Source organism: Tasmannia lanceolata, unplaced genomic scaffold, assembly GCF_043159265.1.
Source record: "Tasmannia lanceolata isolate RefF3 unplaced genomic scaffold, GAP_Taslan_0.1 ptg000007l, whole genome shotgun sequence".
NCBI classification, from domain to species: Eukaryota; Viridiplantae; Streptophyta; class Magnoliopsida; order Canellales; family Winteraceae; genus Tasmannia; species Tasmannia lanceolata.
In genome coordinates, this window is record NW_027518684.1 from 27,676,428 (window position 1) to 27,694,272 (window position 17,845).

The 17,845-nt window shown below is 39.7% G+C and overlaps 1 protein-coding gene and 1 long non-coding RNA gene across 2 annotated transcripts; both read right to left on the reverse strand.

Moving 5' to 3' along the window:
• Window positions 1-1,832: 1,832 nt before the first annotated feature.
• Window positions 1,833-3,392, reverse strand: LOC143880722 (uncharacterized). Its single transcript, XM_077383695.1, has 4 exons — window positions 2,966-3,392; window positions 2,514-2,823; window positions 2,043-2,097; window positions 1,833-1,928 (listed from the first exon to the last, which is right to left on the reverse strand). The coding sequence occupies exons 1-4, from the start codon at window positions 3,390-3,392 to the stop codon at window positions 1,833-1,835; spliced, it is 888 nt and encodes a 295-aa protein (XP_077239810.1).
• A 9,118-nt stretch (window positions 3,393-12,510) lies between these two features.
• Window positions 12,511-16,267, reverse strand: LOC143881199 (uncharacterized). The gene is made up of 3 exons (XR_013251905.1): window positions 14,711-16,267; window positions 13,094-14,489; window positions 12,511-12,660 (listed from the first exon to the last, which is right to left on the reverse strand). It is a non-coding gene; the product is annotated as an uncharacterized LOC143881199 (long non-coding RNA).
• Between the last annotated feature and the right edge of the window lie 1,578 nt (window positions 16,268-17,845).

Below are 17,845 nucleotides of genomic sequence, written 5' to 3' on the forward strand. Positions count from 1 at the left end.
CCAATATGTTAAACCAATCATTTGTGAGAAATCATTGGTTTAAACCCCTACTATTTCTGAAATTAGCCCATAAGTTTTGAAAAACAATGGTTTAAACCAATATTTTGGTAGAAATCAGTGTCTATAACCCCTAATTTTTGGAAAATATATGGTTTAAACCTATAGTTTCTAAAAAATTATAGGTTTAAACCTCTATGTTTTGAAAAACCTATAGTTTCTATATGGTTGGCATCACAGTTAAGAAGAATGTTGGGTTTTCATCCCTAATGGATCAAAAGGGTAAAATTCTGGTTGTTAAAGAATTTTGGTAGACAACTTTGTTAATTTGTTCCTATAATTCTATCTGAACAGGTCCAAATCTGATTAATTGGATTGGATTCCATCTTTTCCACGTAGTGATCATCTCGTGAAACTATGGTAATGCCTCCGATTATTCTTTTAAGCCTTGTTTTCCATCTTTTTCACATAGTGAAATGTTGTATATATATGATAATTCTTTGTTTTGCAGGCGTCTTATGCTACATCGAGATGCTGCCCCTCCAAGTTTCACGACTTCTTCAAGTCTTTGAAGTTGAGGAAAGCACATACCGATATGCTAGAGAGAAGCCCATTTGGGGCCTTGCTTAATCTTGAAGGTGCCAAATTGCACAAGGCAATATTGACCGTCCTCGTGCGATCCTGGATACCCAAGTCGAGGGCATTTAAAATGGGTGGCATATTAGTCCCCTTTGAGGTTAGGGATTTAGCATTGGCATTGAGCCTAAGCCTTATAGGGGATAGAATACGGATAGACTGGCATTCGACAGAGGAGGTCGAAAGTTGGAGGTTTGCCCGTGCTTGGGCGAGATTTGGTGAGATTGCAGATGTTATCAGAGCAGAGTCCAGATCGGATGAGATTGCATTGGTCCAAGCGATAGTGAGACATGTGTTGCTGCTCTTGTGCTGCTCTGTGATTTTTGCCCGGGCTGACCCTGTGGATCACAGGACGAAATCTTGCCTCTTCCCCTACTTAGGAGTAGAGACCGTGGGAAGAGTTGCTTGGGCATACCCCATCTACGACTTCCTAGTAGAGTCATTGGATGCATATTCCAAAAACGGGAAGACGAGATATATCACCGGATGCGCTTTTGTGCTACAGGTAAAGAGTACATATATATATTATACACATGATTAGTCTTTTGTAAGTTTGGTTATTTGTTCTCTAAATACTGTCTGTCTTCATTCCAGGTGTGGCTATTCGAGCATACTACCTTCTGGGCACCTTCTACTTGTTTCAAGTCGCTCTCCACTCACGTTGACGCCCAGTTCTCTACCCTTTATCAGTACCTCTCTGGTGGTCCGTCGAGTCAGCACCCGGGCAGTTCCTCTTCTTATCCGCCACCACCACCTCCAGAGCAGTAGATGGATGCAGTTATTTGCTGATGGCTCTCTTTTTTGGCTCCGACTTCTTTGCTATATTCGGAGTCTCTTTGTGGATGTTTTGGGCTGTATTAGCTTTATATTCGGAGTCTCTTTGTAGATGGATGCAGTTATTTGCAAATGGCATGAAAGTTTTGTTTTCAATATCTAAAATGAAACCTGGGTTGCAAACTTCATTCAAGGAGAGAAATATAGAGAGAGTAAACAATTTTCTTACGCGCAAATCCAACGCCGGAGCTGTTATATAATCAACCATTGTCTGGGTACAAATTAAAGCCTGTACATTATAGGGTATAAAACAGTAAAATTTCTCATTGTTGCATATCTACACATAATGCTAGGCCATTCCCATATAACTTCATAATCTTCAGATGAATCCTCACTGGTTGAATTGCTCAATGGTTGATTGCTCCCTAGTCCAGAAGTTTTGGAGCCGCGTCTAGTTGACGACCCCGGACTTCTTGAAGAAATCTAACAATGAAACTGTATTGGATGCAAAAACAGGTCACCTACATGGAAAATTCAACACGCCAGCAAGTTGTTTAAATGTTTCATCTGATTTTATGCATTTCTTGAGAAAAATTCACATTCTAATGGTTCAAAAGAAAATAAAAATTACATACCAGGAGGCAGGCAGGATAGACCTCGAAACAGTTTCTATCAACGAAATCCAGGTCCCTTCAATTCAAATGATCCCAAAAATACAAAAAAAGAATCATACTTAAAAGAACGGAGGCAGGCGGGATAGGCCAGGCCTGTAATAAAATTTACAAGAATAGTTTAAAGCTGGCACGGGTTGTATCGAGGATCGTAATATAAGAGAAAACACAAGTCAAAAAATTACATACCGGTTTTCCATTGGTGCGGAAGGCCCGATTGGGACCGCGTTTGGCTGAGGAATTACGATGGGCGGATTCTTGCACAATCTCTTATTATGTCCAAGTTGACCGCAAGTACCGCACTTATGGTGCACTCCTCTTTGCATCCCTCTCTCCGTTCTCACTTTTTTCGGTCGGCCTGGCTGTCGTCTTGATTTTTGCGGCAATACCAACGGCAAAGGATGGGTAGGCTCCGGCCATTGCGATCGGTCTAACGTGGGATAAATTGCTCCATCGTAAGTCCTCCGATACGTATCGGCATGATACCATTCCTCGTAGTAACTGTATGGGTCTCGTTGGTCCAGTCCCATTGCTGCTATCGCATGGGAGCACGACATTCCCATTGTTTGGAACAAACGACACGTACATGCATTCTTTTCTATATCCACCTCATCAACGTGGTACTTGGACTTGACCTCATATACGGTCCAACCACACTGGTGCGCCATATAATCACCTGCTAGAATACGTTCATCGGCCAACCAGTCTTCCGCGTTTGGGGTCAAACGAGTCGTCCACTTGCTACCTGCGTTCTGACAGTATTGAAAAAGTCAGATAGTCTCCATCTTGTCTGTTCGACAAGTGCTGCAATAGGTAGCTCCCTTGCGCCCTTTAAAAGTACATTGAAGCTCTCAGCTGCGTTAGTTGTCAGCACTTATATCTAGAACCTTCAAAATACGCGCTGGCCCAATTTCGTTTAGGAATCTCCGATATCCATTTCTCTGCGCTTTTACTCATGCTTTTAATACTCTCCATCGCATCCTTAAAGGCACCCTCCCTTAGGGAATATGCAGCGTTCATAAAATTTTTTCGAAGATCTTCACTCTTAAATTTTTCATGAAAGTTGGCACTGAGCTGGTGGATGCAATAGAAATGGTACGATCTGGGCAGAGCCTCCGCTACAGCTCTAAGCAACCCCTTCATCCGGTCGGACCCAATCGTTATGACATCTCGTCCTGCAGAAATGAAATTCTGACGGAACAAATGCAGGAACCATACCCAGCTATCATATGTCTCGGCCTCGACTACTGCAAGTGCCAGCGGGAATAACCCATTGTTGCCATCTATCGCAGTTGCGGCTAGTAGAGTCCCCATGTACTTCCCCGCAGATGGGTCCCATCAACTAGGGCGAGGGGCCTAACTGTTCGGTTGAACGCACTAATGCTAGGGCCAAATGACCAAAAGAAATGTCCAAATGTATCATCCCCTCTTGGCCGCAGCTCTCGAGTTCGGCACAACCGCACTACTGTGCTAGGATTCCTTCTTACCAACTCATCAGCATATGCAGGCAGGATGCTGTATGACGCCTCGGCATTCCCACACATAATTTCGTGTATGATCATCTTCGCCACGTGGGCTTTCCAATACGACATTGTTATACTACAGTGGGTCTTGATGTACCGTCTTATCATAGGAGCCCTAACATCCTCTGGGCTTTCGAATAAGGCTAGAGAGCACTCAGCAGCCCATTTTGCAGTGGCCATGGGATGATCGTTCCCTTTCATTGTGCTTGAGTATGTGTGCTGAGGGATAAATGTTTTTACCTTAACATAATCTGTATAAGTGGTCCCTGTGATACGCCATGGGCAGGTACGATCCTTGCATCTAACGCCGTAAACAGTAAGCTATTTTACCTATGACTGGTATGTCCATGACAACGTCTTCCTCCGCCAGGAGGATCTCCACAGTGATTTTCCAGCGCTGGTAGTGCAGTTCTACATTCCACTCTGGTACCCACTGCCTCTGTGTTCGCACTTAAATACGGCTGACCGACATTCGTAGGGTCCGGAGAATTGTTTCCTCTGAATCTGAACTCTTTGGTTACATATAGGCTCAAAGTGTTAATGTACTATCAAAGAGCATCATTACCAGATCAAGGTCGTCGTCATCTCGAATATCATATAAGATGATCTGAAATGGGTCGAAAATATATCGACACTTTATAGATAGAGAAACCTCACTTTGATTGGTCCCAATTTTGCCATGAATTAGATTGTCAAAATATCTATATTTTGTTCTCCAACCCACATTAAGAGGCAACTTCTTCACGCCGAGATATTCAAATGATACCGCATCATTTAGAATGCAATCGACGTATAAGACAAAAGAAGCCCTTCGTTCCTCTCTCCTGTAAAGACAAAATTAAACACTGATTAGAAGTTGTTTAAAGCAATTTAAACTTGCTAAAAATGGAAAGAGAGGAGAATGGAAAGGGAACTACATACGTTTCCATGAAGGGAGGTTCGTATTGGTGCAATGCAATGGAATGGTGCTTTGGAGTGAACCAATCGAATGGTGGTTTATATCCTTACAAAGGAAGCAATGGAATGGTGGTTTAAACCAGTGATTTTTTAACAATTACGGGCTTTCTCAACTGATTTCTCAAACTTCAGTGTTTAAAACAACTGATTTTTCACAAATTATTGGTTTAAACCATTATTTTTTCCAAACTTTTGGGATTTAAACCGATAATGTGCCACAAATTATAGGTTTAAACCATTGATTTCTCGACAATTAGCGGTTATCTCAACTGATTTCAGAAATATTATATCTTTAAACATATAATTTCTGACAAATTATTGGTTTAAACCATTGACCTTTCAAAGTTTAAGAGTTCTCTCAATTGATTTCCTAAAAACTAAGGGTTTTAACCAATGATTTCTTAACAATTATTGGTTTAAACCATTGATTATCAAAACTTTATGGGTTTAAACAAATAATTTCTCAAAAACTATTGGTTTAAACCATTGATCTTTGAAAAATTACAACTGATTTTAAATATATTACGGGTTTTAAACAATGATTTCTCACAAATATTGGTTTAAACCATTATTTTTCAAAACTTAGGGGTTTAAACCACTAATGTGTGAGAAATTATTGATTTAAACCATTGATATTTGAAAAATTAGGAGTTTTCTCAATTGATTTTTAATAAAGTAGGGGTTTAAACCAATGATATTTCACAAATTATTGGTTTAAACCATTGATTTTTCAAACTTTATGGGTTTAAACCAATAATGTGTGAGAAATTATTTGTATAAACCATTGATCTTTAAAAAATTAGGAGTTTTCTTAACTAATTTGTTATATATTACGGGTTTAACCAAATGAATTCAAAAAAAATATTGCTTCAAACCATTTATTTCTCAAACTTTAGAGGTTTAAACCAATAATGGGTTAGAAACTAAAGGTTTTAAACCATTGATTTTTAAAAAATTAGGGGTTGTCTCAAGTGGTTTTAGAAATATTAGGGGTTTAAACCAATGATTTCTCACAATTTAGGGGTTTCAACCAATAGTGTATGTGAACTTATAAGTTTAAACCATTGATTTGTGAAAATTTAGGTCTTTATCAACTAATTTACAAAATACTTTGGGTTTAAACCAATAATTTGTTATCAATTGTTGGTGTAAACCATTAATGTTTTAAAAATTAGGGGTTTTCTTAACTGATTTTGAGGTTTAAACCAGATATTTCTCCCAAAATATTGGTTTAAACCATTAATATTTCAAAATGTAGTGGTTTAAATCAATAATTTGTGACAAACTGTAGGTTTAAACCATTGGTTTTCAGAAATTAGGAATTTCCCAACTGATTTTCTAAATATTTGTTGTTTAAACCATGCAGATTATTGGTTTAAACCATTGATATTCCAAAATTTAGCTGTTTAAACTAATAATGTCTGAGAAATTATTGGTTTAAACCATACATTTTCCAATAATGTGTTCCCAATAACTGAAAAAATTAGGGTTTTCTAGACTTTATGGGAACAATAACTGAAAAAACTGAAGGAGAAAGTGACAGTGAGAGGGGTACCAACCTGAGAAAAACGCCGCCGTGTGGGGAGCGCCCTCTTTTGTCCCAGTGACGGGGAGAAGGAGGGCCGGCGAGAGAGGTAGAAGAGTGCCAGAGAGAGAATGTCGGAAGAGAGAGAGAGAGAGAGAAGTGGTTTGGGGTTTTAAAAATATAACAGCTGAAGGTAATCATCACCTGTAATTTGAATTGATAGGGGGGCGAGAGAGAGAGAGGGAGAGGGAGAGAGAAAAGCGTACAAGAAGGGCATTATCGTCCAAAAAACTCTACATTGGTCATTTGCAACTCTCTCCCCTTGACAAGTGATTGTCATATAAAAGCCCTTTTTTTTGGTCATTTTCTCTTTAAAGAATTATGGATGGCGCTGTTAATGATTCACCTACCATCAAAATATTTCATACCTTTCATTCAATGAGACCCACTATGGAATGGTTCACTATGAGCCCACTTATAATGGAGACGGCATATGATAATACTTGTTCATCTAAAACAATAGTCTATGCTTTGCAAAGGGTAATGGGTAAATAAAATTAGGAAAAAGACTTGATTCTAGTGACTGCCAAATTTTAGTGTGTATTTTTAGAAACTTTAGTGAAGAGTTTTTTTTTTTTTTTTTAAATTTAGTTATATTTTTCCTTTTTCTTTTTTAAAAATATTATATTAATAATATCTGTAATTTTATTATAATTTAAAAATAATAAGGATTTGCCAGATTTCTCTCAAATCCAAACTCTAACAATTTGCACAACAAATTTCTACATGGTGTTTCCCATAGTAGGCATGACATGTATAGGAGGCCTAACACGCATAAGAAACTTGACATACAACAATGAGCACAATGCACAAGGAAGGCTTACTATCAGGGGAACGAGCCTATTGAACGAACTTAGCATACTAATAGGAGGCAAAGATACAAACATGAGAAAATGAATTTATTCTTGAAGGGCTTACTTTTCATTCATCAGTCTCAAGATCTGAGAATAACATTGTATTAATAAGTGGAGAAAATACATATATGAGAAAAAATGTGATAGCTACAAATTGCAACATTACCCACAAAACACGTAATCTCACACTAAGTTACAAGTTTACAGCGGAAGCTTTGAATAGAGACACACCAAGAAATAATATCTCAGTAATTGATGATATAAGGTGAACTTTCACCAACCAATTAGGAAATATTTCATCTCTCTCCATCGATATAAAGCCCAAGAAATTTGTCCCTCCCAAGCCTATGAAATCTGTCCCTAAGTGCATACATTTCCTTTAGACATCTCTCATTTTCATTCGTTCACTTGGCAATTCTATGGAACATACAACTCCAATCTCAACAAAAACACAAAACATTCTCGTAATTGTTGCATATCATCTCCGTAATTGTCATCTCTTTCTTCCTTGTCTTTTAATGGAAGTAACGGATCCAGAATCTCCATTGCTCTTTGTGGACCCCGATCCGAGAGAGGCTGGGGGGACGAGCCCCCAGACGGTCTCTAGATCATCCACGTGAAGGAGAGCCCCACCAAGGAACTCTCGAAAGAGTGCCCCTCACAGCATGAGCTGCGATGTAAAGTGAGATACCTCTCGATTCGGGGACTAGCCCGGATTCGAGACGCACCTTAAACAAAGAAAGAGTCGCAATCCAAGGAAGTAGGCCCTGGATCCCATGCTATGCTTTGTCGCAACAGATAACCAGAGATACAAAAGGTCCGTACCTGATGACGAATGGGGAAGGGGTTAGGCGCCCCCAATTCGCCCAAGTGCAAGTACCTGGTCTCTTATGCCATTTATTATTAACCTTGAAGAGTTTTGGGCGAAAATCATGCGAAATGGGAACGAATATCCCTGAGATAACGTCTAGCTAATCATGCATGTCTCGGAGATGAATAAGAAGCACACACAAAAGAAATGAAAGACATGGCACTTAAGAATAGCTAGGTTATGAGTGTCTTGCCTAATTGGTGTCTAAGTTCCGATGGGCAAACACATGCACACTACAACTAAAGGTATAAGGTCTATACAGGAAAGTAATAAAACACAGCAAAAACATAAAATATGACAAACCCTAGACTCTAATGCGATACTTGACTCGGACCAGGGTGGCCATCCATCCTGGCTGCACTACGTATCCCGGCCTCGGGAAGAATCAGAGTCAACGTAGTTCGGCGACCTATGCTAAACTACAATGCCTATCCATATAGGACCGCTATCCTAGACTCGATCAACTAGACCTGACTAGTTTTTAAAGCTTCTTGCGCCATTACTTAAGTTCAAGTGAATGGTAATTTTTAGGACTCCCTATATGCCCTAACTAATGCAAGCGGACCCTACACCCTATGTGTGACTAGGCTGTGCGTCCTAAGGAAAACCATGGGCTATCTAAGCGCATTCTAGTCTAGCCATCGGATCGACTAAGTGTCTAACTGATCACAACTTGAGGCCTCCTAACTCTGAGGACACTCACACGACAAGACTCAGCATATCAACACAAATAGGACAGACTCCTAACTCTAAGACACCCCAAACGCCTAGGACAGACTCCTAACTCTATGGGAAGATCTTTTGAAAATTGTTGGTAAGGTTATTTTGAAGAATTTTTGTAGTTTTGGAAGGCTTGAAAGGTTTTGAAGCTTATAGAAGTTTTTGAAGTTACTGAACTCGAGATGCCAGCTGCAAGCCCGAGCTGCCTACGTACCCCTCAGCTAGGGATCAAGCCATCCGTAGTTCGGACCAGATAGCGAGAAATATTTGTAAAAAATGGTGATGTAAAAATGGTGTAAAAATGGTGATGTAAAAATGGTGTAAAAAGGGTGACTGGACTCAGAATGCCTGCTGCATACCTGAGCTGCCTACGTACCCCTCAGCTAGGGATCAAGCCATCCGTAGTTCGGAATAGAATTTCCTAACTACTCCTAATGACTGGATTTTTGAGATTTTTGGTTTTTAGATGTTTTTTGAAGTGTTTTTGAAATTTTGACACAAGAGGACAGAATCCTATAATCATAAGGGTAGGATAGACTCCTGATGTCCCGCAAAGGTTGGACGGCATCCTATGCTTTGCGGGGGGATTGGACAGAATCACAACTCTGCAAGGGTTGGACAGCATCCTATACCCTGCAAGAGCGGGTAAAAATCACATGACTTGATGAGAGGATGGACAGAATCCTAACCCCTATGATGATAGGACAGACTCCTGAAAGACTGAAGGACTGACTCCTATGCTGAAGACTGACTCTGAAAGATGGAAGGACGGAATCCTAAACTCTACAAGGGATATGACAGAATCCTAAACTCTCTATGACTGACTCTAAAGAGGAAGAAATCCCTTAACCTGCGAAGACTCTAGGGCAGGAAGGGAAGGGGTTGGCTCAAGAAGCATTCCGTCATAGCCATAACCCAGGGGAAAGGAATTTTGAAACCAAAAGAAAACACGAAAACGAAGGAAACCCCCGAACGCGATATATGGATCCCGCGAAGGGAAAGAAAGGAAGGGGAAGATGGTATGAATGCTACCGTGTTTGGATAATGATATCAAGCTCGCCTTGCTTCCCATCACATAACTACTCTCAAGAAAGAGGTTTTGCTCGACGATTTCGCGAAAAGCCATTTCGTAACCAACTCTTGCATGTAACATCAGTTGCCCCCTTTTGGACTGAATGAATAGAACAAAATGTGCTCAATTGCCATCTATGTATTATGGTTCTCACACACAAGAGCTGACAGCAAAACGGCTTTCCATGAACTCGCCCAGCAAATCCCAAAAATATAATAACCCGTTGCTGAAGAAAATCCTAGGAAAGGGTCAATTGACATACAAGATAAAAAGAAAGAACCGATCCTATACAATCAATACCCTTCAACTTCCTATGTAAAATAGAAAGAGAGAGGGTAAGGCTATGCAACAGTATTATCAATGCTGTGATTATGCATTTCTACATGAGACACCACGTCCAAATATTTGAAGAGTATGCAGAGAACATCACTACAATTAACAGAAAACATCTCCAAGACAACTAAGAAAGAAGACACGCTGGAATTATTGTAATGCATAAACCCAAAATTCCCATACTCCAGGCTCAGGCTCAATTCAATGAATGAAGAACAAATACAAGCCCAAGTAAATCGATACATACTTATATATGAATTAACGCTCAACCATAGTCATGGACCTGATGGAATAATGTTTATACAATTTGTAAAGCCCATTTGATTACCATGACCAAGATTCTATCACTGGATTGAAAGACAAATGTAGGGTACGAGCCATGAAACCACTTTAGTAGTCACAAAATTATTCCAAAGCAATAATCATGTTCCAAAACTACAGATCTAATATTCACATGACAAATTGCGAGAAACGACTACGAATTTTACTATGAATTATCCCCTAAATTGAATCCAAGAGTTCTAGAACATGAGAGCTAATAAAACACATATCAATCGATCAAAATTAGACAAACTCATGCTTTCAAGAATCTCCATAATTGTATAAGCCGTGAACCAGATGTTATGCTTCTCGAGGCTCAAATATTATTATTGCAGAACCATAGAATCCAAGCAAAACAAAGACAGGGATCAAGATCAGATTCTATGGTACTTGAGCTTATACTTTTCCGAGATAAAACAATTTTACAACAAGAAGACAATCTGAAATCTAATCATGTATTAAACATCATTCCATCAAAGAGAAAATTGGAAGAGGAATAGTTAGAGAAAACTCGAATTTTACCTGAGTGTATTGAATAGACTTGGACTCACCTTTTTCCTTCTTTTCTCAGATCTTTCTTTCTCAGCCACTCCCATTTGATTTCTCCCTCTCTCCAGCTATTGATTTGTTCTCTTCTTTTGATCTCTCAACCCTTCTCCACTAAAAGTCCAGATGAAGAGAAAAAGATGAGAATTGCCTTTTGATGTTTCAAAGGAAAAAAAAGAAGAGGCTTTGGTGGTCCGATTCAATTGCAATCGGTCGGATTTTGCAGAGGATATAGAGAGATAAAAAAAATATGAAGATATTAGTGTTGATGGTGGAGGATATGAAGAGGATTTAGGGTAGCTGAAATGACGGAATGGGTGCCGGATTCCAGCACAGCTTGCCGGAGAAGAAGGTTCTCTCTCTCTCTCTCTCTCTCTCTCTCTCTCTCTCTCTCTCTCTCTCTGTTTCTTTCTTGGGGATGAGGAAGCAGATGGGTTCAGATTCGGGTAGAAATGAAGAGGGTTTGAAGTGAAAATGGTGGTGGTCCGGCCGGAATTAATGGAGAGGGCCTTACCAGAGGTGGCGGTTGGAGGAAGGAGATGAGAGGGGTGGTGGAGGTTGGCTGAGATGGCAGTGGAAGATGGGTGTGGCCGTTAATGGTGGAGGCGCAGCCGGAGTTGGGAGAGTTTGGGTTTTCGAAAATGGGTTTTGGGGAAAACGGCTGAGATGGAGAAGAGAATTTGGATGGTGTGGGTGATGGAGATGAAGAAGAAAATGGGGGGTTATGGAGGCTCGGATTCCGGTGGGTGGCTGGACGGAGAGGAAGAAGAGGATGGCCGGAGGTTTTGAAAAAAAGGGTTTTACAGATGTGAGTTTTTTTAAAATGGGTTTTGGGTAGAGATGGGGGTAGAGAGGGGTTTGGAGGTGAAAATAGAGGGGATAGAATGGGGGGAGATGGTGGCTCGGATTCTGGTGGGCTGCCGGCCGGAGAAGGAGGCCGGAGCTTCTTCTTCTTCTTCTTTTTTCCTTTTCTCTCCTCTGCTCTCTCGATCCTTTTTTTAAAAAATGGGTTTTGTGTTGGCTGATGTGTGGAGATTAGTGGTGGTGAAGGTATGGGGGTGGAGGAAATCTGCAGAGGCGGTGGTCTGTGGTGGTGGAGGGTTGGATCGGAGGTGGGGTGGCTGTGGGAAGTTGCAGAGATGGGGTGAAGGTGGTGGTTGAAATGATGAAAATGGGGTTGGATTTGCAGACATGGCTAGGAAGGAGATGGTCGATGGTCTGTGGTGGTGGTGAGGGTGGCTTGGCTCTCTCCCTCTCTATTTTTTTTTTCTCCTTGCAGCTAACAAGGGTGAAAAGGAAAATTAGGGCTTCTCTCCCCTCTCTTTGCCATATATAGGTAGGTTTTGGGGATGATATTGGCACACCCATATCCTATAAGCGCATCAAAACCCACCCTTGATGAGCGCACGAATTTGGCTCGTCTTGTCTGCCATTTCTCACTCGATTTCCGCAAAATTTTGCGGGCGCATTCCTTGGGGTTATGACAATCTTTTGGGAGTTTTGCACCAACTAAGGAATACAATGGATTGGTAAAAATTCAGGCTCTCTCCTCATTTGGACCCACTTTCTCAAAATTTTATTCAACTCCATGAGTTTTATTCGACTTTGGGGATTTTAGGGCTTGGTCAAAATGGGGTGTCTACACTCTTTCAGGCAAAGCCAACTCAACAAATATGCGAAGTGTTATGTCATCCTTAAACATGTCATCTGTGGGGCACTTTCCAATGAATAACTCCAATAAAAGAATCCTATAACTGTATACATCGTCAGATATGGACACATGGCCACCTGTCCAATATTCTACAATTTCACACTTCTCTTATACTTTTGTTATGAGAAAGGAAGCTAGATACTATTTAGAAACTAAAATAAAATAGGAGATTTGGTTTTTAGAAACACAAAGGGGAAAATTTCCGCTTAAAAGCATTGAAAGGTTTTGAGTATTGAGGAAAGCAAATAATGCATAAGCAGGCATAAACTATATATGGACCGAAGATAATCAATTTGGCTCAATGAAATAAATGATTGCCATTGCTTCCAATCAATGGGTAGATGGTTAAAGACTCGAGGAACTAAAGTAAAATTTAATATAATTGAAAAAATTGGACATAAGTATAATTGGAAAATTGGACAAAAATATTTTAGGAATAGCATTTTCAAAATTTACATTTGTCCTGTTTTCATGATGTTCATTTGAAAATAAGAAGGTTGAAGAAACTAACAAAATTGTTACCTGGAGCAATGTACCCAATAGTTCCCTTTAATCCAATTGTGATGATTGGATCTTCAGAGGAGTTGCGAATGATTCCACAATGAGCGATTGGTGTATGACAATGGTGGTGAAGATAATCAAGAGCTGAAACCACCAATTGCTATGTTTAGTCTCTCAATACAGTTCAAAATCCTCAATTGATGTTCCTCGTCTAGTTTTGGATGCAACCACCTCTCTAGACTCCCATTTGGTGTGTACTCAAAGACAAGGGCTTTGAAATCATCACCTCCAAAATTTGTACTTGAGCAAGAAGTTATGATCTTGACAAGATTTCGGTGACGAATGTTTCTAAGTGCTTTGCACTCAGCTATGAAACTCTTCGATGCTAAGAACGTTCACGACAACAACATTTTCTTCATGCTCAAGAATTCCCTTATACACTGCTCTGTAACTTCCTACACCTACAAATTGGCTTAACTGAATCCATTTGTTGCTTCAAAGAGCTCTGCGTAGGAAACCTTTAAATGCTGACCCTCTATAGAAGTTGTGGAAGATGGTTTCTTCCTTGCCTTTCTTAACCAGTAAAGAGCTGCACTGGCACACAATAAGAAAATCAAACATAAACCCACACTTGCTACTGGGATGATCACTTTAGAAACAAGTGATTTTCCTTTCTTCTCATTATCTAGAATGGGGCATGGATCCACCTTTAATTCTGGGATACCGCCACAAAGATTGTGATTTCCAATTACTGAAATATCATTTGCATTTCTAAAGACCCCTTGTATTGGTACTTCACCCTCCAAATTATTGAAAGACAAGACTAGATGCTTCAAAAACTGAGACCTCTCAAGAGTCAAGATATGTTGGAATTCTCCCAGAGAATTTATTGTGTGAGAGACCAAGGGATACAATATGTTTAAAATTACTGAAAAAAAGGAGGAATGGTCCCTTCAAAAGAGTTGGTGTCCATATAAAGTGCTGTTAAGCTCTCACAATTCCCAAGAGTACATGGAATTTCACCTGACAATTTGTTCTTAGAAACATCCAAAATCAGTAGATTTTTCAAGTCACCCACTTCCAATGGGAGGGGGCCAGCAAAAGAATTTCCAGACAAATTAAGTCCAATTGATAGCAAAGGAAGTCCCATAACTTGTTTTGGTATGGTACCATGAAGCTTATTTTCAGCAAGCAATAATAATAAAAGATTATGATAGGTTCCAAGAGTTAAAGGTATGCTTCCTTGCAGGTTGTTGCCTTGTACGTAGAGTTTGTTCAATTGAGTAATATTGCCAACAGAGGATGGGATTTGCCCTGACAACCGATTTCCTGAAATGTGCAATATTTGCAAGCTCTGCAGCTTCCCAATTGAACTTGGAATGAAACCCATGATGAATGTTTCATATATACCCAGTACCTGTAAGTTAACAAGATTTCCAATGTCACTAGGGATGCTTCCAAAAATTGGACTTTTTCCTAGTTCCAGCCAACTCAGGTGAGTCGAGAGATTGGCTATTGAGCTAAGAATTATGCAACCAAAACGATTTTCTTGTAGCATCAACCAATGTAGTTTACTACAGTTGGTCATTGAAGTGATAAAACCCAAGTCATTGGCTTTTCCAGTCCCAAATTGGTTACCTGATAACACGAGGCTACGCAGATCCTTTAGGCTTCCAAAAAATTTCAGGCACAAGCCCACTAAAGTGGTTGTTTGCTAACTCAACTGCTTGAAGCCGCGAAGCATTGGATAATGAGATTGGAAAGTTGCCTGTAAATTGGTTTCCTCCTAAAACAAAAATTTGGAGTCTAGGTAGAGAGATTCCTAGGTCAATTGGAAGGGTACCATATAGTTGGTTTTACACCACAGCAAGTTCCACGAGAGACGAGAGATTATAAAGAGAGGAAGGGAAGGTGCCAGATAGATTATTTGTAGAAAGAGAAATTATTTCCAAGCTCCGAATTCGGGCCAAGTCATAAGGGATGGTTCCCTCCAAGTGATTGGAACGTAGGAAAAGAATGGTGAGAGATGTAGGGTTCCCGAGAGAAGGTGGAATACTTCCTGTGAGAAAATTATATCCAAGAAACAATTGTTGAAGATTCTTGAGAGTGCTAAGCTCGACTGGGATTTTTCCCGTCAGATTGTTGTTCGCTAAATCATATTTTTGGATGTCCATACAACTGCTGAGATTTGATGGAATTTCCCCTTCAAGGGAATTGAAGCTCATATTAAGATATCGCAATCTGAATAAATGGCGAATTTATTGGGAAATTTGGCCATTGAAGTTGTTTTCTTGGAGGTACATTTCCCTAAGGAAGGTTAGGTTGAATATAGAGGGAGATATAGAACCCGCCAAATTTTGCCCACTAAGGTCCAACACTGTGACCCTTTGATGCTTGTAACTGCAAGTGACTCCATTCCACATGCAAAAATGAAGAGTATTGTTCCATGAGATCAAGGCGTTAAGAGGATCACTTCTTATCCCATTCTTGAAAGTAAGCAAAGCCAATCGATCAGTTTCATTTCCTCGTATGGAAGTGGTGGTGGACATGCAAAAAATGAGATTTGAATAGAGGATAAATGACATAAAGACACAGAGAGTCGTACCTGGTAGCTCCATTTGGGTTGGATACATGATTTCTTTCTCCCAATTTCATTTCATCGTACTGTATATATATGGGATTTGCTAGGGACCATGGCAAGTGTATATGGTGAAAGCCCGAATTGAATTCCACAGTATATGACATAACATGACATTTTGACCATGTATTCTTATTTGCGGTTCTAGATAGCTTGTCTTTTCTTTTTTAAGTGGCTTGTGAGAGCCTTCTGGGAACTGTAATAACATTTTGAACAAAGATTTGAGGCATTGCAAACATGGAGAGATCAATAATGTAACTAAAGTGATACAAAGTTACCTCACAAATCGCTAATCTCCCCTCATAAAATATTAAAATATATTTTCAACAAGATGGAGATAATCGGGTATACAACCGCAACAATACCAATTTTTGGGTAATTTTGCCAAAACTCTGATGTTTTCCTGTGAGAATAGCACTGCTGTAATTTGCTCTTCTTCCTCTTCAAGACACTTCAATCTGCGATCGATTTGGCTTCTGAACGAATCCAAAATCCCACCCCCCGTCCTAGGGGTTGGGATTGCCACCCACACGTTTACACACAGGTAACATGTCAAATCCTCGTATGTCTTGTTTGAATTTCTTTTCTGCGTAAAGACTTATTATGACTTTCATACCCCCACCCTGCCGGTGGGGGTGGGATTGGCCCCCATACATTTACGCACAGGCACACATGTCAATTTATCGTATGTCTTGTTTGAATTATTTTCCTGCGTAAACTTATTATGACTTTCATGGCCTCACCTCCAGCCGTAGGGGCTTGGATTGCCATCCACACACTTACACACAGCCACACAGCCACACATGTCAGTTTCTCATACGTCTAGTTTCCTACTTTTCCAAAATCTATAAATACCTTGAAATAGAAAGTTTATGGGGATTCCTCCTTCACACGTTTCTAGAGGGGAGAGATTTTGTGGGGTTGTTGGAAATTCGAATGTGAGTGAGAACAAAAAATAAGGAAGGTGCAAAAAATATAGCTACTTTTTATATACACTGAAGTGCGGTGTATATTACCCTTTCTCTTTAGACGGACTATACGCAGAAGTTGCATGTATAGAGGGGTGCCACATGGCAGCATCACGTTGTGCGACATTCAGCTTTACTTATATATAATTAGATTATATAATTTTTTTGTTTAAAGATATTATTGTAACAGGGTTCTTGAATATGAGAATTTCGCTGTGAGTGTGGCTTTCATAAAGGGAAAAAGTCTGAATATTTAAGGTTCTTAACTATTGAATATGAGATCATTCTTAGGGGATCTATTTGTTGGATTTCAACAAGGATAAAATACGAAACAAAGATAGAATAGAAGAATAGAGGAGGTGTTTCCTTTTTTTCTCAAAGTTTATGATTTTATTCATCTCAATCAAAAAACATCCGAACTACTCTTTATATAGTTGTGGCTAATATTTCCAACAACAAACAGTGATATGATTCTACTTTTCACACTCCTAACCAAACTCTCACAGTAGATAAGGATAAATAATAAAGATAGACTTAAAGAAGTAAAAGGACTCTTGGCTTTCTTAGATAAGATCAACTTGGGGTGGCTTGAGTGGGCCCCACAAGTTTAGTCACCGTTTGAATTAATTCCAACGCTATTAACTATGCCGAATTATGCATAATGCTTACACACGACAAATCAAGTCAAGGAAGCGAGGACTAGTGGCTCTTGTGCGGAAGGGATAAGAGGAGATGTATGGATATTTCCTTTGGAATAAGTGTTATTTGTCATTTTAGAGTAGGAATTGGTAACCACACCCACAAATTTACACACAACATTCATGTCAAGTTCTCATTTGCATGTGACTCTGTCTTATTTTGATATATTTTTCATCATAATGCCCGATTCCTATTAAAGATAAGAATTTCATTGTCGGGAATAGCCTAGCTCTCATAGTCTTCGTGACCCACAATGGGAAAAATCTCACATGGCAGTAATTGTATCTATTAATTTTGCTAAGCACTATATTTACATAGACCAAGACAGCAGCTCCTGCCATGGCTCATACGGCAACTCAAGTCAAGAAAGAAGCTAGGACTTAAGTAGTGGCTCTTGTGTCAAAGTGATAAGGAGGAAATGCATCTACACTTCTCTATATATATGAAATAACATGTATTTGCTCGGTG

What these genes read in the sequence shown, in the direction of transcription:
- LOC143880722 (XM_077383695.1), bottom strand. Translation starts at nt 3,392, where the DNA reads ATGGGGACTCTACTAGCCGCAACTGCGATAGATGGCAACAATGGGTTA. An exon ending in GATGGAGCAATTTATCCCAC is followed by an intron (nt 2,098 to 2,513) that starts GTTAGACCGATC and finishes TTTGAATTGAAG; the next exon opens with GGACCTGGATTTCGTTGATA. An exon ending in TCTATCCTGCCTGCCTCCTG is followed by an intron (nt 1,929 to 2,042) that starts GTATGTAATTTT and finishes TTTTCCATGTAG; the next exon opens with GTGACCTGTTTTTGCATCCA.